The following is a 23807-nucleotide window of genomic DNA, read 5'->3' on the forward strand; positions in this document are numbered from 1 at the left end:
GGGGTTTTGATTGCATGATTGATTATCAGCCTCCAGATTGAATCCATGAAGATTCAAGCCCAGGTTTATGACCAGAATTCCAAAAATAAATTCACAGAGGAATGATATTTAAAGATGTTTCCATGACCCTCTGATGTTTCAGCCAGTAAAGGGATTTCTTATACAATAACATTCCTTCCTAATGCATTCAATCTGCTATTGTTGGGATCAAGTGTTATAGCTTAAGATACGAGAGAAATCAAAATTTAAAATGTATTCAGATTTACTATGGGTGGACTTTAGGGCTGTTTTACTCTCTACAGAGCCCAGGATTTGACTTCTAAAGCACACAGATAAATTACTCACTTTTATACTATCATGGTCTAATAGTCATTTCATAACTTTCTTCTATCATATTATCACCTTTGCTAATATTCTTTTAATCTGTGGAGGAAGGTCTTCATTAATGTTGATCTGTTGCCTCATCTAAGTGCTGCTACTTCTGAGAGTTCTCATCAGGAAGGTTTAATGTTGGTAAGGATCCAACTTGGATGAGGCTGGCAGTGGGTTTGGAGCATCTCACACCAGGGATTCAAAAGCATTGGGAATCCTCAGACCAGAAGAACCAGGGGGAATTAGAGGGATTAACGTTTCTTCACACCAAAATAAAAAGAAAGAATGTCTCATTTCAATTTCCCTGTTTGTCATATGCTTAATGCAGACTGGAATTGTGCTGAATGGAACCTTGTCAGGTCTCCTTTTCTTGCACAGCTGCAGGGCTCCAAATCAGCTGCATCCTTCAGCCATAAATTACAGAGGTGTGGGTCAGATAATAAGATTTGACAAGCCTGATAGCAGCAGGACCTTAGCAATACTGATGAGGTGTGGGGATGCTGTATGTTGACATACTGTAGGTGGTACTAATAATCTGGAAAAGCTGAGAATTTCATTGACACCCCTTAGAGAATTGTCAGACTCTTAGGAGAATATCAGGAATCTTCGCACAGACTTGCCTCAGTGTTGAATCAGGCCCTTAGTCTGAGGCAGCTCCAAGGTCTGAAGGCTTCCATTAGCAGGAACTATTATTTTTCAAAATCTTTTCAAAGTCTTTCCTCCCTGTAGTACTGAAAACAGCCCTGGCATCCATGCTAAACTGGTGGCAGCTTTTACCCTAATGCATTCTAATTTGAGGAATTCCCTGGTTGATCAATACACTTAAAGCAGCTGCTGGTTGATCAATACACTTAATGCTGCTGGTTTTCAGCCCTTTATTTCTCTACATGCACATGACTTAGCAAATTCAGACAACTAATCTCTTATTTTCCCTCTCAGCTGGATACGAAATAGTACCTCACAGGGGAAATCACTTTATTATGTCTAGAACAGCATTTCTTAATAACTGTTGGAGAAAATGATCAGCTTTAAACTCTGGAGACTAAATTCCTTCCTTGTTCCCCAAAATTTAAGGATGCTTTAGTAGTTCAGACCATAGACCTTCAGTTTAGAAGACTTTGGTTCCATCCTGCATGACAGTGAACAGAAGTCTATGATCCCTAAAGTCAGGATCTCTAAAGGCACCAAAGGACCTAATTTACACTGAAATAATTGGAATTGAGTTGCCTTCCTACCTCTGAGAATGTGGCTTCCCTCCTCCTGTGCCTCAGTTTCCCACCTGTGGTTTGGCAGGCGTTGTATTTCACCCAGAACTGTACAAGGAATGTGAGGCATGTGAAGGTCTTTCGTCCATCTAAGGAGCTGAAAGAGATGTTCAGCCTCAGCTGTCCAGCCCAAGGCTTGCTTTGTGCACTCAGACATGGCCTGTTAGGTTGCATTATCTGGCTCATTGAGCTGGGCACACTGAGCTGCTCTTCAGCCTTAGTTTGCTGGGCTGGGCTCAGCTCTCAGCCCCATGGCAGCAACAGCAAGGTCTCCAGGCTGGGCTAGTCCCTGTGGGCAGCTTTGGCAGCCTACATTGACTCGTCCTCACACTGCTCATGGGGTGTGCAGCCTTCTGCTCCTTCAACCATCTCACCCTCCAGCTCCTTCCTTCCCTAAAATACCTGGATCTGAGTTTCAGGAAAGTTTAGGCATCCGAAATAGGGAGCCGCAGCACCCAACTGGCAGAGATGCTCAGTGTGAGGAATAGCAGCATCTGCTCTTTGTGTTTCACTGGTAAGGGAGCAGATAAAAATACCACCATCTGCTTCTTTTTGAAGGTGATAACTGATGAGTTACCCTTGACATTTTGAGTAAATATTTAACCAGAAAAAAACGAAGGAAATAAGCTTTAGCTTTTTAGGATATGGTTTAAACCCAACAGTTTTGGCAAGAGCTGGTGGCTGTGCATTGAGCACTGCACATCACTCAACTTGCAGGCCCTAGGGCAGGAGAGGAATGTTGCAAGTTGGCTGTGGTCCCAGAAGAGGCCACACATGATCGATGTGAATGTGTCAATGGGGATCTCTGCTGTGAGCACCATGCCTGGGAGAGGGAGTGGAGGAGAACTTGGACCCTGCCCAGGCAGCAAAACTCCAACAGTGCTTCAGGTGGTAGAAACCAGATTTGGGGAGGAATGGGAGAGGTGGTGAGAGGACTCCCATGGCAAAAGAGACACCCAGGCAGAAACTAGAATGTGGGGAAGTTTGGGACACATTTGAGAGCCAAGTGTTCAAAGGAGTCACCAGCAGCACCCAGAAACACACAGTCACTTCCCTCCTCTGACTTTCATAGCATTTAACTGCTTCTGAGTCATGAAAGCAGTTTCTATGGCATCAGTACAAACTGATTTACAGAGCTAGTGAAATGCTTAATTCCAGTTGGCATCAAGAGGAGGGAGGCATGTAACCTCTTCAAATGCCTTTCTTGGTCCCCACCTTTAGGTTGGTGAGGCTGCATATCTTGTCCATCTTTCCCAGCATACTGAGATGGCTTCTCTAAATCACACAAGACTTGTCATTTCTTTGCAACACTAACCTTGAGAGTATAGTACAGTTTCTACTTTTTTCTACTTTTTTTTTTCTTCAGTCATGAAGTCCACATTATGCTTCTTCAACTTTCTGATATGATCTAACCTTCTGTTATGAAATTCTGTGTGATACCAGACAGAGAGGAGCGACAGAAATTAGGTTAGATGCTTCCAGTGCTGCCAGTGAAGTTTCACCTGGAGGACAGCTCTGTTTTAGAGCTGAGGCTGTGCAATGGGTGTAAAGCAGAAATTGTGATGGTCTGAGGGGTAGCTCAGGTCCCCGTACACAGCAGCACTATAAGGACACAACAGATTATTTTTTAAGATGAGAGTGCTGAAAACACTGACACAGGTTGCCCAGAGAGGTGATTGATGCCCCATCCCTGGAAATATAAGGAGCTCTGAGCAACCTGATCTAGCAGTAGGAGGTGTCCCTGTTCACTGCAGGGAGTTGGATTAGATGACCTTTAAAGGTCCCCTCCGACCCAAACTGTAATTGCTACAGATGTGCAGGAAGATGTGTAAGAGTGGCAGCTCCATTTCATGGACTGAGACAGGGAAATCAGGTTTCTTGCCTAAATCTTCATAGGAAAGGACAGTGGAAGGCCTTCTCTTTGTAGTCCTAGACAGGCTACAGGCATGAACTGTCTGTGGATGGCCCAAGCAAAACAGCTGAATTTTCTGGCCTGGCTCCTCGTATGTTTTCTCCTCCTCCTCTTTATTTATGCAAAGCTGACCCTTCCCTCTGAGACCTCCGTAACTTTACAGGTCAATCTTCCAGAAGTGCTTTTTCCATCATGATTTTTGAGTAACTTGTCATTGTAAAAAATTTTCTAATGCTATTTTCTTCATATCTTCTATCTTGATAGGAGGCAAAACTGGGCAGGAACAGGACTAACAGCTTTTGTAATTGCTTGCCCCTACAGAGTCATTAGTCGAGCCCAAGGACTGAAGCTGGTGGTGGAGACTCTCATGTCATCCTTGAAACCTATTGGGAACATTGTGGTCATCTGCTGTGCCTTTTTCATAATCTTTGGGATCTTGGGAGTTCAGGTGAGTCTTCTGTAAGCCTCAGCACTTAACCTGAAAGTGTTACAAGCCTCAAATTGCCCCAGGTCAAGGTATCTGTACCCATGGCACAAGGTAAGGCTTTCTGAACTCGAACTGATGTCAGGAGGGATGGGGTGTCCATGCTCACTGCAGGGAGTTGGACTAGGTGACCTATAAAGGTCCCTTTCAAGCCAACCTATTCCATGATTCCATAATCTCTCCTCCACCTTTTTTCTAGTTACAAACTGATAGGGAAATAGAAACTCAAAGCTGAAATCATTGGCTTGTAAACTCCAGAGAGCTGAACTAGAGATTCATTCAGATTCTGACAGTTTGTGTAACTGAAAGCTTGCAGAAACAAAGATTTCTGAGTCTGTTTCCTGCCGGCACTGTTGGCAATATTCTCAGTCCCAGGAGTGCAGGAACCCAGGGGGAAAGTGGCAGTTTCCAGTGCAATTGGTTTCTCATTACCTGGGAAGAAGAGATTGCTTCATATAAATATTCTGACATAACACTTGCTTCTTTCTGAAGTTTATCTGATCTGTCACATCTGTCTTTTGGAAAGAAACTCTATTTGGCTTTGGTTTGGAAAGGTATCTTATATAATATTTTAGTCTAACATACTGCTTAAATAATAAATACAGCATTGAAAATAAACAGGGAAGAAAATCATGCCATCCATACCACCTCAGCAGCTAGATTAGTTTAGCATTACAGCATAACAACATCCATCCATTAAATTGAACAGAGTCATAAAACTAAGCATATCCCATAAAACAATCTACCACTCATGAGAAAATTTATGCCAGAAAACAAAACTTGCAGTATGCTTTTTGAATTTCATCCCTGCTAATTGTGATGCTTTCCCTGGTGACTTGCAACTTCATGTTAAATTGTCATGACTATTGATGTGATTCAGTAGTAGATACAAGCAAGACTGATCCTGTATTCAGGATGCAAAATTCTCAGTTAATATTTATATCTAATTAGCTGTAAGATGAGGCCAGAGTTATTTTCTATAAAAAGATGATCTCTCAAACTTACAGTTAGTTTTTCCATTTAAATTTAAGCTGGGGATCAGACTAGAGGTTTTTAATCTAATAAAATCGAGACATCAAAGTTTCTAACAGCATGTCCTCTTAGCAAAACTGTTTTGGTTGTAGAGCTGCCATGTGTAAATAGTCATTAATAAGATAGAAGAAATAGGTGGATAAAGCAAGTCCAGTAAGAAACACTGGGTCTTTTCCTTTCAGAAGTGCCAAACTGTGAAGTACTGATGGGGATCATTGTTTTTACAAACTGGGCTTTGTATTCCCAAACCCTGTCAGTAGCACTTTTACTGCTCCCACCTGAGTGGCATTACCGTCCAGCTCCTGGAGAAGTTATATTTACAGACATTATACTAAAACCAGTTATTTACCTTCCTGCTTAATTAAAATTTTTCTCTGTGAGGAGTATATATCCCTAGTCTGCCTTACCACTGATAGTGTTTCTCCATGGAAGGATCAGGGAATACTTCTTACATCCAAAAATTCTATGATTGCGTTGAGCAGTGATTAATTTTGCATGCCTAGAGACCATCTTACTGCTGTTGATTTCTGAAGGGAACCCATAGAGTTAGTGTGTGAATTTATCTTGTTCACTATGATTTCTACTGTTATTTGTCTAGAACAATGGATCAAACCCCATCAGTGTCTCTTCTCGTATACCCAGGTGGTGTTTTAAGGAGCCTGGAGAGCAGGTTGCCATTTCCCCCCACTTCCCAACAATAATGTCAATAGCTTCTGTCAGCAAATAAAAGTAGATTTGTTGGCTGTCTCCTGGGATTTGATACCATCCATCCTGCTAGCATCAATCATCCTGTCTGAAGCAGTAATCAACCCCTGCCACTTTCTGTTCCATGAGTGGGAAGCACCAGGTCTAGAATTAAGCATGTGGAGGCTCCTGTTCCTCATGCAGGTATAAATCAGGAGCTGACTCTCCAGGAATTGCATCCCCTAGGCTTAAACCAAAGGAAATAAGCTCAGGATCAGATATCCAGCACTGGCTGGGCTTGGCTCCTTAAGCTGTGCACAGGAAATAATTTCAGTGACCCTGCAGACTGCAGAGCTTAATGACAGCTGGGGCACAGCACCCAGAATCAGAGAGTAGAGCAGGACTGACAGCAGTCTTGATTCAACACGAATGTCATCCCTAGGGGCTCATCTCCCCTTGGACATGTCCCCTTGTGACCTCTGTGAGCAGAGATTAGTCCATCACTGGGTCTCTTTGCTGCCACCTTTTCTCTGCTGACAGAGGGCCCCTGTTAGACTTCATTTATTGTTAACTGGGCTGAGAGTCACCAGAGTTGTTTCACATGTGATAAGAAGCTATTAGCTGGTCTGGGCTATTGGTTGGGGCTACACTTGTGCTAACAAGTGTAGGAGGAAGGGCCTTTAGGCGAGTCTCAGATGACTGAGCCAGACAGCTTAATGCATGAGGTGGGTGTCCTAAACGATGTGAAATCATGCATTTTCTCATTTGGTGTGTATTATACAGGCTGCTCAGTCTTAATAACCTGTATGAATGAGGTCAGTTCCCTCAACAGCTCTGGTTGGCATGCACTGTGTGAGAACCCCAGAGAAATGCCCATCACCTGCAAAGAAATCCTGTGGACTGAACCCTGACACTTCCTCTCTTTGCATGTTTTGCAGCTTTTCAAAGGCAAGTTTTTTGTGTGCCAGGGGGAAGACACCAGAAACATCACAAATAAATCAGATTGCACAGAAGCAAGCTACAAATGGGTCCGGCACAAGTATAATTTTGATAATCTCGGCCAGGTATTAATAGAACGGTAATCTTCTTCTTTGCTCCTTTACCTCCTTGACTTAAAACCTGTGGCTTATTATCCCTTGGGATTTTCTTACAGGGCACTGCCAGCCACAACAAATATTCAGTTCACATACACAGCATTCTGTCTCTGTAAATCCCAAAGGCAGTGTTTTCAAGCAGGCATACACTTCTTTTCAGAACAGAACAAGCACATGTGGCTTCATGAAGCACTTAATTGCTTCGCTGCTGCATAACAAACCAAATATATCTTGCAGAAGGGCTTGTCTAATAGAGCTGGACATTTTCAGCCATCTCTGCAACACAGCCTTTTTTTAGCAGTGTGGTAAGAACTAATTAGGTGGGAGCAGTAGAGACCCTGAGGGTGGAAATGAAGCTGCTTTTGTCTTCAGCACTGTGGTTTCCGAATTACTGTTCATTGCTGAACCAGGCATTGGCATTGATAGGTTTTGCTGCCAAGAGAAATTGTGGTCATCAAAGTGTCCCATTATCAGGCAGGAAAGCACGAGGAGGAGTAAGATGTTACAAGTAAAAGAGGTTTAGTACAACTGTGCCTAACCGTTTTTCCCTCCATTTCTAGGCCCTGATGTCTCTCTTTGTCCTGGCCTCCAAGGATGGGTGGGTGGATATCATGTACGATGGCTTGGATGCTGTGGGAGTTGACCAGCAGGTACAGGCTGCAACAGAGCTGTAACAAATGATTTGTCAATGGTCACATATTTTATCTCTTGATTTGCAAAGTACTGTGGGCTTCCACAGTCAAATGGGGTTATGAGATTAGGATCCAGGGTGGTATTTAATCCAAGATGTGAGATGTGATGAGTTAGTAAAAAAGTCTGGATTTGTACTCAACACTTTCCCTGCAGATTTTGCATCCTGACTGGTGTAACTCATGTTAGAAGTGCACCTATCAAAGGATGGTTTGACTTTTTAAGCAGTTTGGTCATTTCAGGAGAAAAGAAGTGCTTTGTGTAGATAGAGGTTTGCAATGAGGGTCTTACAATAGCTGCAAAGGATGCTGCTGTCCTTTTTGCAGAAGAGAGGTGGTGCTTCCGTCCTCAACACACATTTTAGAAGCATTCAGTTAAAATGTCTCAGCAAACTCTAATTTTCAGGAAGAACAGAGCAGGCTGCCTGAAAGGGCTGTGAGTTCTGTGGATGGCACAGCTGTATCAATTTGTTCCCATTCTTCTTTTTGAGATTCAGTTGAAATTTGCCTTCCTCCACTTTGCAGCCAGTCATGAACTACAATCCATGGATGCTCCTCTACTTCATTTCCTTCTTGCTGATTGTGGCCTTCTTCGTCCTCAACATGTTTGTGGGAGTGGTGGTGGAGAATTTCCACAAGTGTCGGCAGCACCAGGAGGAGGAAGAAGCCAAGAGGCGGGAGGAAAAAAGGCTTCGCCGGCTGGAGAAAAAGAGAAGGAGTAAGGAGAAACAGATGGCTGGTCGGTAGTCTTTCCACATCTTTCTGAGTCCTGCTTGACCTTCCACATAATCCCCTCCTCCCTCCCCTCCCTGCCTCGCATCTGGTGATAATTCTTCTCCCAAAAGCATGTCCAGCCATAAAATTTGCATGAAGGAAATAGTGTCATTTTAGGCTGAACAAGGAGCCAAGGAAGCCTTTTTAATGGTTGCATGATTTGCAATGACCTTTCCATTGGGGGTTGTTTAAATTAAAAAATAATAATAATCAGGCTTGGAGCTTCTTGGATAGCAGAGCTCAGTGTTGCACAAATAGTGACAACTGCAAAGATCAGTAGTGCTGGATGACATAATAAATCTCAGTCATGAGCACTGCTGCTGATAACTGGATTCACTATTTGGTTTATTACAGTCTTGTAATGGCACAGTGGTGTTACCAGTCCCATTTATCAAGCAGATTTATTTATTGGCACAGTAGCACCACTGCTATTCAAGAATGTAATAAAATAATAGAGCCATCTTCTAGTAATGCTTTAAAACTACATAGAGAAACATATCAATGCATTTGCTTGAGAAATACAGATAGAGGAAAAAAAAAACAACCAGGCAAGGAGAGTAACTAACTACACAAAATAGTGCTGGTGCAAATTGAACCCAACTCCCAACTAGATGTGCAAGTGTGCAGCCCTGCCTAGAGGGTGCTCTACGGGTGAAACAAGGAATGACCCCACTCTGCCAAAAGTCTCCAAACCGACATTTGTCTCTTAGTCTCTTTTCATTTTAATGTAGTTGAATAATTCAGCAATAAGTTAGCCAGAGGCCACAGCTTGGAGGTGCTCTTCTTCTTGCATGCTCTCTCTTCTGACTGAACTTTCTCCACTGCCTTTCCTGTCCATGGCCTTGCACATTCTCTCCCTGGTCAATCCGCCTCCTGCTCTCTCCCTGTCCCCCTTCACTCCTCCATCTTTAGCAGACTTCAGGACTGTTTAAGAGGCTATCTGATTAGGTGCTTGTTTCCAAAGCTGGTGATATTGTCTGGCTTTTTTTTTTTTAATAGCCTAATAGGTGTTTAATTATTGTTGCAGGCTAAATCACGGAACCGTGTTACCACAGTGTTGCCTCAGCCTCTCTCAGTTCAGCATTTCCCCAACCATTTCCTTTGGTTCTTAGTTCAGCATTTCCCCAACCATTTCCTCTGGTCACATCTTTTAGTCCCGTGAGCTTCACATGTTACAAAATGTGTTACAAAACAGGATATGTCACACCAGCCTCTGGCTATCAAACTTAGGTTTATGCCAAAAGCCTGCTTCCCTCACTGGCCAGTGTAAAGTAGGAGGCTTCCCTCAAGAGCACTGGAGGACACATTAGGCTGTTCTCAGTTAAGTGGGATACAGATGGAAAGAGGTTTTTTTGTTTCAGGTTTTTTTGGGTTTTCTTTTTCCCCCTCAAAAAAATGCCTAGAAAGCTCTTTTGCTTAGCTCAAGTTCCCAAGCACAGTTTAAGGCTGATGAGTTAGAAAAGGGTTTTAAAGGTTTGATAGAACAATTGCTATTTAAAGTTGCAGTTTTGGAATGACGATATTTCTGAAAAAGAAAAATAGATGTTTAGGTATTATTAATTACTTTATTTATAATGCTAGAGGAATAGATGAAGAAAATATGTAAGGGCAATTTTCCACAGGGAAGGAATCACAAACCATCCTTGGAGATACAGTTATTCATTCAGTGCTATGAAAGACCTAATTAAAGAGGCAATAAACAGATATTTTCCTGAGGATCAAATATTGCTGAGTATTCAACTGCCATAAAAACCTTTCAAGAGTAAAGTATGAAGTCCTCCAAATTGCTTCAGAACAGTTTTCCCAATCCATGCTCAGCAAAACATTAGTTTTAATTGAATGTGTCCAGCTTTCCCATCAGAGGCAACAGACGTCATTGCTTAACTTTGTTCTGCACAGTGGGAACTTGCAGATGAAACCATGACTAGGGCTGGAATTGTGCCAGCAACTGCACTGAGGTTCCTTTCATCTGGACTTCCTGAGTGACCCCAGATGCCCAAACCAGCCTAGGGCTGTCAAATACAGACAGACATTGATATCTGACTGGTGGCATGGTCATCTTTGGTTGTAGACTCTTCCAATGCAATTATCCAATCAGGGGTCTGCAAACAGGGGAAGCGTGTGAGATCTGAGATGTGGGCAGGTGCAGGAGTTGTCACTGTGAGGTATTTCTGTCCCAGCAGGAAGTGTTCCAGATGGTCCTTCAGCAATGTCTTCATCATCGACTGAGGGGATTCTTGGGGATGTTTTGGGCTTCCACAAGAGGGAGAAGCACAAGAGCTCTTTCTTTTGCACATATACTTGAGCCCACCCTGCACAAGGCACAAGGATCCCACAAGGAAACACTCCTGGCAGAGGCAACAGAGAGGCACAGGAACCTCCACAGGGGCTGGGGAGTCTTGCTATGTGTCCTGCTGGGTGATTAATGCCGTTTCATTCTTTTAGATCTAATGCTGGATGATATATTAATGGAGAGCTCAGCCAGTGCAGTGCAAGGTACTGGGAAGCTGGCACGTCTCGTCCCTCTGAATGGCAGTGCTGTGTCACTAATGGTTGGCCACCGTGGCTGAGGCATCCCACTAAACCATGTGTCTGGTGCAAAGCTTGTTTGCTTCCTTCATGGCACACGCATCTCATCCTGAGCTGCAAGTCTGCAGACTTGCCTCAGCACTGACACTTGCAAACCCTTAATTTACTCCTCAATCATCTTACGTTATTCAGTATTTTTTTTCCCTCTGGTTTTCATTAAGACACTGTCAGACTTTTCATGGCTTTTTTTAATTCTTTTTAATTTTTGGTTCTTTTAGCTTTTTTTTTTCTGAAGAGTATAATGACTGGACTGTGAAAATGGGTCCTCTACTGTTGACTTTAGCATTCCAACCAGCAGCTTAGGAGTCTGAATAATTTTCAGGTGTGTGTCTTTGGAAAGCTTAGGGAGGATGTTTCATTATTTCTTCAGCCCTTGCTTATGGCTCCACAAACTGTACTCCAGGGAGTGGTTTTTTTCAGCAGGGTAAAATTCAGTATAGGGTGTAGCCTCATTGCTTCAACAGGGAACTCAACCCCACACCAGTCCCCCACTGTGGACACGGGATTTAGTCATTGTGCAGCCCAGTGTGTAAATTCTGTGCATTGATTAAGAGCTGTTCAATCCATGAAGCATCTTGTAAATTAAAAGAAATAAAGATACACCTCAAAGCCTTTCCAGGTGCTGGTGGAGATGGACCAGCTGGACTCAACACTTATCAGGTCTGAGCTGTTCCTTTCGACCCACACACTTGCTCACACCTCCCTTTCCCAGCCCCCTTCTCAGGATGATGCTCAGGGCTGCAAACCCATCACTTACTGTTTTTATTTTTAGGAGAAGCTTTGATCTGGAAAGCATTTTGTTTAATTCATAACTTAAGAATATTAGCCTGAATATTTCAAGAGGCACCAACATAGAAACAAATATAGCTGTAATTTTCGACAAAAATAATGATCTAAAAAAATTGTGCCATTAAAACTCTCACCTGTGCACAGGCTGCCACTGCTGGCAGCCTGTGAGAGATGGGTGCAGGGCTCCATCCATCTCTCTTAGATTGCAGGGAGCTTTGATTAAATAAAAATTGGCTTTCACTGCAGAGATAACTCAAGGAGACAGAGGTTCTACCTTGTATTTCTAAGGCCTTGTTGGAACTTATCACAACATGCTTTAATAAATCCTGAATCTCCTTCCCTTTGCCATTCCTGATATTTATATTTCTTTGCTGTCTTTCTTGCTGCTCTTGCTGGGCCTCTTGGCCTCTCCTGTGAAATGGGTGCAGCATGAGGGAGCGGCTCTCACTGGGTTTGGTGATCTGGTTATTTTTTCTTCTTTTTGCTTGATTGTGACTCCTCTTCTGGTCCTACAGAGTTGCATCAAGGCTGTCTTATTTTTTGTTATTTTTAAGACACGGAACTCATTCCAAACCCCTCCATTATCCCTTGCAGGCTCAGAAAGTCTCTTAGCGTTTGCCCTTGAGATGTGTACAATTGTCAGGTCTGTGCTGTGTGTTTCTTTTTCCTGTCTTTTCTTTGGATCCAGTGGTAGTGAATGTCCAAAGCTGCTCTGCAGGCACCAACATGAGGAAATACAAGGTTTTTATTTCTGAACCTGACTTTTGGGAATTTAGGGAATGAGTCGCCAGGTGCAGTAGATGAACTTCCTGTGGTTCAGTTAGGAATCTGGAGTTGTGACCCAAAGCTTTCCCACATCTCGGCACTTTCAGAGGGCGTCTTTCCTCTTTCTGTGAAGACAAGATGATATTGTGTGTGTACGTGTGTGCATGTGTGCTGCTGCCTGGTGCTTAGTGAAATATTTTATAATTTTTTTTTTTTTTTTTCTCCAAGTCTACATTCTATCACAACTGGAATCTTCCCAGTGGAAATAATTTATCATTTTCCATTTCACTTTTTTTTTTTTTTTTTAATCCATTCAGTACAATGAAAGCCAAGTAAAACTCTGTGTTTAAATCAAACAAGTTCCTTCAGTGTAAACTACTTTTTAACCTAATGATATTCTTAATACATTTTGTAAATCCAGCTGCGTCATGGGCTCAATTGCTCACTGGTTTGCCGCTGCCCTCCAGATACTCAAACCTGCAAAGTAGTTAATTTCCTTATTATAGGAGAAGGAAGAAGCTGAAGGAGACAGTAATGGAATTGTCCCACTCTTGTGAATTCCAATTTCCCTTGCCCACGCACCTCCAGCTCGAAGTCACCTTAGGGAAAGTGGCAATTTCTCTCTTGACAGGGCTATATTAGGAGGCAGATGCTCCTCTGAGATATTTTGGAGCTGTGTGCTCAGCTTGATTCCCCCCCAAAAATGCAGTTAATGGAAAGAAAGTGGCCCCAGTCCCACTCCCTGCTGTGCTGGCAGAGACTGTCCGAGCCCTGGGAGATTCTGGGAGTGGCACTGCCCAGCAAAAACAGGGGTGCCCCAGTGCTGCTCTTCTGGGCACTGGTGATGTTTCACAGGTGACATACCACTGCTATCAGACAAATGCAGTACAGAGTTTGGTGCCCCAAACCCAGTCTGGGATCGCTGAACTCCAAGGGCACCTGGCCTGGGAAAAGTTAGACAGGGATTGGAATGGGAAATATTTATCCTGCAACAGCAATGGTCATTTACTTTCCAACCAAACAGGAGGGAACAGTGGTGAGTTCCCAGACCATGTCAAGGGGATCAATTATAATCCTACAACTTGATGCCAAGAGTTGAGTACTGAAGCTTGGGATACAACCTAAGTTGAGAACCCATAGAAGTGATGAGCTAAAGCCAAGTGCACCACACTCCAGGCACTGCTTCCCATGCCAGCACAGTCGGTACCTTTGGACCACCATCACCCCCAGGAGGAAGGGTCGGGTGACACTTGCTCAGACCACCTCCCAGCTGGCTGCAACATCTCCTTCCTACCTGGGTTAGGAGATCTCTCAGGATCCACGGTCTGAGCCAAGTTTATCCTGTGTAATGATCTCCAGATTTGACCCACTTCTCCCTCTGCCTTGGCCCCCAGCCCTGGTGAAGCAGCTTGATTTACACCTTGTTTACCAGCCTGATGTCTCATAGTGGGCTTTTACTGTATTTCCTCATCTTTTCTCATTCTGCCAATTCTTCTTTGTTGGTTTGCCCTCTGCCTTTCTTTAACGCCATATGTGCCTGGAAGCCACATTAACCTTTCCAGCAATAACCCAAGACTAACCCAGAGCTCTTGTTGTTCTTGACACAGTGTATTGTAACGGTACAGTAATGTGGTGTTGTGTTAGTTGTGAAGTTCACCACCCGGAGTTTAACTGATGTCTGTATTTCCCAAGATGTTGGTATTGTTAAGCTCTTTATTGCAATAATTACAAATGGCACTGTGTAATAGGAGGCACGGGCTTTGCACAGGAGGAATTATACGAGATCTATCCCCAAATTGTCTGCAGAACTCTGCAGGGTCACGTTAAAGACATGGTATTTTCACAATGGTAAAAACTGGTTTGTCTGTTCAGAAAGTTCCCTGCCCACCTAGACACAGTGGGGATTTATCCCTAGCCCTCAGGCAGCATGTTAGCCTGTGTGTGGGAGCATCCATATGGCACCAAGATGCATGGCTGGCATGGGGACACTGGGGTAGTGAGTGGTGACATGATTTGTAAGCATGGGTTGCCAAATGCCCTCTTAACAACGGTAATGGAGAAGAATGGAACATTTATCACTGGGAATTTTCAAAGGCTGCAAGGGCATCTGTGAGACCAGCATCCAGAGAGGGTTGCCTGTGGAGACCTGGGTGCTGGGCAAGGTGAACAGGAGATATGGTGGGAGAGGGGAAAAGCCTTTGCAGATATCTGAGCAATTAGCAACCCCGCTTATAAGGTCATGCACTTGCTAATCCAGGTGCAGGAGCCCTGCACAGGAAACATTTACAACCTCTCTCTAAATCCTCTCTCTGTTCTAACAGCATTGGTGTTATTCTGTAGGATTTGGAATTAACTGTCAGTCAAAGCTGAGAAAAAAAATTAAATTCCAGTGTCATTATTCATAAGCAAATCCATTGCAGGAAAAGGTAGAAACGTTGACATTTTTCTTTTTGAATGTGAATTATACATAAATGTAGAAGAAGTAAGTGATCCAATTACAATGGTGTTTCTTTCCGAGATGATAAGTTGGTTCATAAAAATAGGTCCTATTCCTAACCTAATTGTATTCAAACATTTTAGTTAATTTGCTTCTCATAATTTAGCATAATGTGATCTAGATATCTTGACTTTATGGAGATTTATGCAGATTCTGAGATATCTGACAAAGTCTTGTGAGTGAGTCAGTAGCTACTAGTCTGTTTTTTTTCATAAGCACTCCATAGATTCAGCATGAAAATTAATTTCATAGACCTTTTCATCAATACTGTGCTTTAGCACTCAGGTGCTGATCACCTAAACCCCACTGCAGATCAGAAAGTGAATATTAATACGGCCTTTCATTTGATGACACTGAAACAGAATTTTGGACCTTCCAAACCCCTACAGAATAAAACTGCTGAGTGTTTCTTCCCTTTGGTCCCTGAGCTGGTAGGGAAAGGTCTGTCTCTACGGAAAAAAACAAAACTGATTTTTCAGGATCCTGCTATGAAGCAGGGAGCACATGAAACCAATAAATCTATGGATTTGATTGCAGTATCATTGGCTATTGACAAAGTGAGCTCTATTTCCAGACAAAATACAATCTTCTAAAATTAGTTTTCCCCTGGGGCAACCCGAACCTGTGCTTCCTGGCATCATTTTTGCCCCACATTTTTTCTTGGACTACCAAACTGTACATTTGCTCTGGAGCACTGTACATTTGCTCTGGAGCACTAAATATCAACGGTGCAATTCTTACAGCTCTATAATTTTCATAACCAGTTGATAATCTAATTATGAGGGTAATATTATACGCTGACATTTTCAAGACAGCCCTTTCCACAACAATCTGCATTATAATGCCTTCTTGAAAATTGTGCTGAATTATATACTCAGCCTTGGCATTTCCTCATTAGATATTAGGTGAGTAAATGAGTTTATCCCTCAGAACATTTGGGGTCTAAAGTCCATGTGTCATCCCTGAGGCAGCCAAACATGGGACACAGTTGGACAGTGAAATCTGCGTTTTGATAATCTTGTCTAAATGGAGGATTGTTATTTTCTGATCACTAAGGCTCATTGATCAGTTTTCCTTGATATTTTTATGGACCATTTTTCTGACAGCCAAGGTGTTGAATTCTGTTGTCTCTACAGTTTATTGCAAAGAACATAATATATTTGCACTCTTTCAAAGACCACCACATACTCAATGGCCTGTGCTTTTAGGCAATTTTTAGTAAAATCTGTCCCCAGCATCTGACCATTAATTGGGTTTTCTAATGCTTTTAGGACTTTTAAGATCAACAGAAACAAAAATTGGTATTTTAATTTAAATTTAACTTAAATTTCCCTACAGAGAAAAATTATTTTTAGCACCACACTAGTCCCAGCTCACCTCATCCCTGATCCCTGATACAAGGCTGAGTATAGAGCATGTCCCACTGAAAATATTTAATGGATATAAGATGACGGGAGCCCTGCTGTGTATTAAAAATGGTAACATGCCAGCAAGGAAAGAAGGAAATACAAAAGACAGTATGTTGCTGTGATTGGTCTAGAATTTATCGTCTCTGGAGTTGGAGAGTGAGGGTGCATTGACTTGAGAAAGATGCAGAGAAATCCCTTGATTTGCCTCTCACTCTCCTCCCCACTGCAGAAGCTCAGTGTAAACCCTACTACTCGGATTACTCCCGTTTCCGCCTCCTGATTCACCAGATGTGCACCAGCCACTACTTGGATCTGTTCATCACTGGTGTCATCGGCCTCAATGTCATCACCATGGCCATGGAGCACTACCAGCAGCCCAAGGTACTGGAACAGCCTGGTGGGACAGGCGGGGGGACATGCAGAGCTCTGCTGGGATGTGATGTTGGGGACAGTGGAGTGTAGCCACCCTACAACTGGCTCCCAGCTCAATCCAGGACTTTTGGTACAAGGATCCCGTTGCACCTCTCCCTTCTAGTTAAGTGCGAGCTGACTGCTTTGAAAATGGGACTGGGAGTGGGTTTGCTTGCTTTGCTAGATTTGATCATCACTGATATCTTCCAGTTTACTTAGGTTTTACACCCACCCTCTTCCCCCGACCAAAAAAAAAAAAAAAAAAAAAGAAAAAGGAAAAAGAATAGAAGAATTTGGGAAATGGGGTTTTTTTGCAAAGTTTATTCTAAATCCCCAGTGTCCCATAGAACATAGTTTTCACAGGAATTGGATTCCATGCTGGTCTTTAAAATGCATTTTAATATGTTAGTGTGCAAGAATGAAATGGAAATAGCTGCCTTTGCCACATAACTTTTGCTTACTTTTATTAGTGACTTTCAGAATAAATAAATACAACACACAATAGGAGAAAATATTCTTTAAAATTAGACTGGATGTGAATACTTAGTATGAGAAAAACCTATGCAACTAAAACATGCAAGCAACAGGGGCAGGGGGAAATATTCTTCAGTCTATCATAAGCCAAAAGTTAAAGGGAGCAAGCCCAATTTATTTTTTCTTCCAGGTCACCTTTAAATACTCTGGAAGGCTCATTGCATTTCAGTCATTAGATGATGAAAAAGTTGTTGGCAAAGGAGCCTGGGCTGGAGTCATTCTAGAGCACGTGTCTTACTGCAGTTGCTTTGCAGCTACATTTTCTCTTGTATTATAGAAATGTTGGGCAGGCTTTTGTTTTTCTTTTTCTTTAGAAAAATAACATTTTGTCTCTAAGCCTCTGGTATGCAGCATCTGGCTAGGAAGTCCAAGCTTGGGTTGTGCTGGGATGACAGCACAGGATGGTTAGAGTCATACACATGCTTGAGTCCTGCTGAATTGGGGCATGGAGATCCCTCTGGCCGAGGTCATGGATGGCTGGGGTCCTGAAGATATTTGAAGGCCAAATGTACCAAATAGATTTATATCCAAACCAGTGATTTCTTGGTGCTGAAAGGGGTTGGTTTTCAGATATAGCAGGATGCCCTGGGGATGAGATCCCAGATGGAGATGCTGCAGCTCCTGGAGAGGAGGGAATGCTGCAGTGTGCAGAGAGATGGCTTGAATAAAGAGCTGCTGAGCAAAATCTGCTTCTGCCAGCTAAATGTGCTCATTTGCTGCAGGGCCCAAGTGCCCTGCAGTATGACAGGGAGGCTTGCTCAGAGCCACAGCTTCCTTCAGCAGCTGGGCTTGTGCTTCTTGGTCAGATGAGGTGATTTTTGTCCATGGATGCTTGAAGTTAAACTGTAGCACAAAGGCAGACTACATGACTTAAACTCCTTCTGCTATGATTTCTTCCACTCAGGGATCAGTAAATGTTGGGTTTGGTCTGTGGCACATCTCCCCTGTTCCCTAACACTGCCCTGGACATTGTTATTACCATCCTGTTTGCCAGCAGGAAGAAATTCAATGCACATTACTTAAGAGGCCGTGAAGGATGCTGCTACTACAGAGTTTCTTCATGAGTGAGGCTTTTGGGGATGAAATCACTTCTGATGTGGCCTAATGCCTGACTGTGCAAGAGTTGTCACAGCCAGGATGCACTTAGATTAGAGACCAGACTGACTTCTGCAGAGGGAGGGGGGGCAGAGGAAAATGCAAGGCACTTGATTCCTCTGGCATGTCATCCCTCTGTTGCACTCCTTGCCAGAAGCTCAAGGTGAGGAGTAATGGCAGGCTGTCACCAAGGAGCCATTTGGCCAGCACTTGCACAAATGAACAAGTGGGATGAAATTCAGCTGTCTGACAAAAGCACAAGAGGTCTTGTGCTGCTGAGACCAGCAAATGCAGCAGCTCTTTCTGCACACCAGCGATCCCAGCTGGGGCTGTGCTGCTGCTAGGGGGCTGAGTTGTGCCTTGGGCCTGTGTCAGTCCCTCCTGGGATTTTATCACTAGGCAGCAGTGCACTCTATGAATCCCTGGGACTTTTCCCTGGGACATTTTTCATCAGAGAGAGCCCATGTTTGAAGACTTTCAACTGTAATGGGTAAGTGATGACACAAGAGTCAGGTTTGGAGGCAGCAAAAGCACCTCTGCAGAACTAACATCTAACCCCAGTCCTGTGTCCATATCCCAGGTTCTTGATGAAGCCCTGAAGATTTGCAATTACATCTTCACCATTATCTTTGTCATGGAATCTGTTTTCAAGCTTATTGCCTTTGGGTTTCGCCGCTTCTTCCAAGACAGGTAACAAAAGATCCGTTGTGATCACGAGGTCAGCAGCAGGCTCTGTGGAGAACTGCCCACATTCCATGTCCTGAATTCCCATGCTCTGGCCCATACTGTGAGTCTGATATGTATGAAGGCTTTTTGGAGTGACTGATTGAAGGCTGGGTAGGTGGAGACATGGGATGTAAGCTGGAGGATGGATTGTGCAGGCCAAGGAGTGGGATTGCACCATTTTGGCCCTAGGGAGCAGATGAAGCAGGGACAGATCTCCACCAAGCAGCCAGTTCTCTTCTCATGCCAGTTGCATGTCTGTATAATCAAGTGAACCTGCTGAAGTGACAAAATTTTTGTAAGAGAAAGAATCTATCCCTGAGTGAACACAAAATAAAGAAAGGACTTATCTTTAATGCAGATGAGGAGCATGGATGACATCGTGTCTTTATCTAGATTTTCACTCTCTTACCTCACAAATACAAATTTTATGTCCTTGGTGGATCTTTCTCCTATTTTCTTCAACGTTGATACCAAAACCAGGGCACTAAGCAGGCCTTCACATGAGCCCTTCAGCATCCAGTGGATGGTTCCATGCCTGTCCCCACATTTTGTGTGTCTGTGCTGAAATTACCACTTTCTCCAGCCTGGCACAAACCCTTGGGGCCTTTCTTTCACCAACACAACTTTTTTCTAAGTACTGGACATGGAGTCCTGTTCTCTCTGGGGCAGCTCTCACATCGCAGTCCGCAAGTGTCATGTCTAGAAGTGGCGAGACAGACAACACAGTGTCTCTCCTGAGGTTTGGAGTCTCTGGGTAAAAAATTTCCCAGCTTTTGTTCCTCTTCCCCTCAGTCAAGGATATCTTTGGAATTGGCTGGTTTTCTAATGAGATGCATGAGTTTGATTTCATACCATCACTGCTTTTGTATAATACCCTCAGAAAAATACTGCAGATTCATTTGAGTTCTCAAACCATTGAAATGACTGGAATTTGTGTGAAACAGGCTGTCTCCCATTGCCAGCTTCTTAGTAGATGTTAAACTTCACTTTGTGTTGTCTCCAGATGGAACCAATTAGATCTGGCAATTGTGCTGCTGTCTATCATGGGCATCACTTTGGAAGAGATCGAGGTGAATGCTTCACTACCAATTAACCCCACAATTATCCGGATCATGAGGGTTCTCAGAATCGCCCGAGGTGAGAGGGATAAAGCAGAATTGATTTGTGTTTGAGGTTCATGGTTGGCACCAGGAGAGAGTTAAGCATTGAGAAACACTCCTGGGGCACATCCCCATCACGATGTGCATAGTTCTGGCATCAACAGGCTGTAAACAAATGAAAGAACAATGGGGGAAAATACTTGCAAGGAACCAAAAAGCTGAGCCAACTGACCATGTGTTTTTGCCTTAAGAGATCTTGAAGGCTAAGAGCTTAGAAATGAAGGAGAAGTAGCTGTGGCAGTAACTCCCAGAGATGTACCTGGGAAAATTACTCCAGTCAAATCAAAGTCATCTCTAACAGGGATTAGAGAACACAAGCTTGAGTACATTGGCTTTAAAAAATGAGTATCTAATAAATTTAAATTCCCATAAGGCTTTACATCACACCACTGGGTGACAAAGCATGCCTTGTCACACTGTATCCATCTGTCCCCTCAGACCTGTTCCCAAGTCAGGGAGCCAGCTTCTTCAGGAATTGAAGTTGATTTTTCAAAACAGGGAGGTGTCAGGGCCAAATGTTGAAGATGTAAAATGTGAGTGTTCAGCCCCTTAATGAAGTACTTCCAGGCCCTCCTGAAGGGTATTGTGCTCTGAGGAAGAATTGTTTTGATTACAGCCCTCATCTAAGCAGAGAAGGAGCTGGAGGAGAAATTAAATGCTGCTGTGTCTCAAGAGGGGGGAAAAGTGGGTTTTCTGTGCATTGGATCCCTTTCAGAATTAAAAATACATGCAGCTTCCAGTTGGAAATGCAGCCTTCTGGAAGAGATGTGTAAATCATTCCTCAGTGAATCATGCACGAAAGTGGGTAGCCTATGGAAGTGGGAAAGTAGCCCCAGGGCTGGGAAAGGAACTGCTCATGATAACCAGAGGAAGGAGATGAGTCCAACACAGATAAAGTGGGGAAGGAAGAGCCAGGCAGAGTGATAACGCTTTCTCCAAGTCTCAGAGTAGGTGATGCTGCTATTCATGTGATTTTGATAGTATCCAGGCAACAAGGAATGATGTAAAAAGGCCAAGGACTGTAGCAGCTAATGGAGAACACTTGACAAGATTTCAGGTTTCTCTTCCTATAATCTGTGGCTCCTGGGAGAGGGACTGAGTTTGTGCCCCTGTGCTAATGCTGCCATTTCCATACTGCAAATGTGTTTTCCACAGTGCTGAAGTTGCTGAAGATGGCTGTGGGGATGAGGGCCCTCCTGGACACCGTGATGCAAGCGCTACCGCAGGTAACCCACTGCCATATCAAACCAGAGCTCCTCTGGCCCACAGCTCATTTCCTATTGCAGAGGAATGCTAATAATTTTATCTTTGCTGTCATTAGAGAATCACATTTCCCTCCCGAAGCACTGAGATACAGTCCCCACATTGAGGTCATTTTTGCCCTGAAGCAATTTAAGTTTTGGAATAAAGAATACAGCAAGAAGCAGGTCTGGAACAAAAAAAAAAAAAAAAAATCAATGAATGTTCTTCTTTTTGTGTGTTTTTTCCCCCATTTCTTTTTCTCTTTTCAGGTGGGGAATCTGGGCCTTCTCTTCATGTTGTTGTTTTTCATATTTGCAGCTCTTGGAGTGGAGCTGTTTGGAGACCTTGGTGAGTCTTCCCGTGCCAGTGGGACGGGTGGGAATGGTGTTGGAGTGGGGGGTCTCAGAGCTGTGCTTGGTCTTACAGAGTGTGATGACACACACCCCTGCGAGGGGCTGGGACGGCACGCCACATTCAGGAACTTTGGGATGGCCTTCCTGACCCTCTTCCGAGTATCCACAGGAGACAACTGGAATGGGATCATGAAGGTAAATGTTAAGGTTTTGTCAGCAAGTGTATTGCTGTTCTAGATGTGAAATTTGCCAAATCTTCTCAGTTTTCTCCATGAAAGGAGAATCCATTGCCGATTGTGGTTCATGCTGCAATCTCTTCACATCCCTCCATCTCTTAGTGTCATGGTTTAGTTGATAAGTTGGTGTTAGGTGATAGGTTGTACTTGACAATCTCCAAGGTCTTTTCCAGCCTGGTTGATCCTGTGATCATTCCCCCTCTGTTTCCAGGACACACTGCGTGACTGTGACCAGGAGTCCACCTGTTACAACACCGTCATTTCCCCCATCTACTTCGTCTCCTTTGTGCTGACAGCCCAGTTTGTCCTGGTGAATGTGGTGATTGCGGTGCTCATGAAGCACTTGGAGGAGAGCAACAAGGAGGCAAAGGAGGAGGCAGAGCTTGAAGCAGAACTGGAGATGGAGATGAAGACCATCAGCCCTGGCCAGCACAGACCCTCAGACATCTTTGCGTGGACAGGCACCACCAGTGGAGAGAGACCCGAGAGCCCCCGTGGATTTACCAATCCCATGCAAATCAAGGTGGATTCTCAGCTCTCACTAGCTTATCATATGGTGAGAATCTGTGTTGGAGGGTGAGGAGGGCTTGACCTGCATTTTGTTGGGGAAGACTTGCACGAGTTGGTAATGAAAGACGCGTGTACCAGATGTTCCGGGCTTGTATTCCCTGCTGTCTGCTGCTGACTCTTGTGTGGTTTGGGAGCCAGTGCTGCAGGGAAGAGACACCAGGCAGGTCTCCAGCCCACCTTGATGCATCTGTTCAGAGGGAGAGAGTTTTGCAATTTACTCTGGAGGTCAGCTCAAGCTATAGAGTTCAGAGCTAGCTCCAAATTTACTCTAATTCAGAGTTTTGATTGGTCCTTTGTGACAGCAAAATCATGAGTGTAATGTGTTTGCTTTTCTAATACAGACCATGAACCCCAACATAAAAGCTGAATAAAACCTGGCTAATCTTTGCTTCAGTATTACATTTGTTTTATGTAACCTCAATTTAATATCCATCCCCACAGCAGGCTTTTAAGAAAAGATTCTCTTAGCAAGATAATAATCCAGAGGAGACTCTAACCTGAGCTCACCAGAGCTGGTGGCAGAAGTCCCACTAGCAGAACCATGGGTGTAATGTGGGAGCTGCTACGAGCTGCACCACATCACCCTAAAGCACAGTTTTTGGATGAAGACTCAGTTTGAGGAACGAGAGGTGAGATCAAGCCCCAGACAAGTTATTTGGGAGGTCACGAAGCTGAAATTACTCAGAAAATACAGTCCAGCCTTTTTTAGTCTTAGCTGATTGCAAATTGGGTTAAACTCTATGCAGGCCTCATTAACTTTTATTACATCATGATTTCACAAAAGCATGTCTTGGCCACAGCCTGAGGTGGACTAATGCATATTCTAATGCATAAAAAACTCATTTATGATTTTTAGTCCAAGGGTGAAAGAGAGTAAATCCCTGCTTAATCTTTGTTTTAGCTCCTAAGCTAAGCTACTGGAAATTTCTGGTGCCTTTAGAATCTCTGATGTCTGAGATAGAGTCCAAAGCTGCTCTTTGGCTCAGGAAAAAGGAGTTCAGGGCCCTGTGGGGAAATCCAGATTTACTATGTCCTCTAGGAAGAAACAACACATCCCAGCTGGTGCTGTATGTATTGAGCAGAGTACTGGCAAACTGTCCTCAGCCCTGTTGTCCTGCACCAGCA

At 43.6% G+C, this 23807-nt stretch overlaps 1 protein-coding gene across 3 annotated transcripts in view; it reads left to right on the top strand.

The window, feature by feature from the left end:
• CACNA1G (calcium voltage-gated channel subunit alpha1 G) overlaps positions 1-23807 on the top strand; it is a 148625-nt gene that overhangs the window by 106009 nt on the left and 18809 nt on the right. Inside the window, exons 22-33 of one of the 3 annotated variants that reach the window (XM_059864663.1) lie at positions 3871-3997; positions 6688-6813; positions 7404-7493; positions 8058-8271; positions 10752-10802; positions 16585-16736; positions 18976-19085; positions 20125-20258; positions 21437-21507; positions 21793-21871; positions 21950-22071; positions 22324-22635. In XM_059864663.1, the coding sequence (XP_059720646.1) occupies positions 3871-3997; positions 6688-6813; positions 7404-7493; positions 8058-8271; positions 10752-10802; positions 16585-16736; positions 18976-19085; positions 20125-20258; positions 21437-21507; positions 21793-21871; positions 21950-22071; positions 22324-22635 (1588 nt within the window). Of the gene's footprint in view, positions 1-3870; positions 3998-6687; positions 6814-7403; positions 7494-8057; positions 8272-10751; positions 10803-16584; positions 16737-18975; positions 19086-20124; positions 20259-21436; positions 21508-21792; positions 21872-21949; positions 22072-22323; positions 22669-23807 lie in introns of all 3 variants that reach the window. The other 2 variants (XM_059864660.1, XM_059864661.1) reach the window with 2 other exon arrangements.

Source organism: Haemorhous mexicanus, chromosome 20, assembly GCF_027477595.1.
Source record: "Haemorhous mexicanus isolate bHaeMex1 chromosome 20, bHaeMex1.pri, whole genome shotgun sequence".
In the NCBI taxonomy this organism is placed as follows: Eukaryota; Metazoa; Chordata; class Aves; order Passeriformes; family Fringillidae; genus Haemorhous; species Haemorhous mexicanus.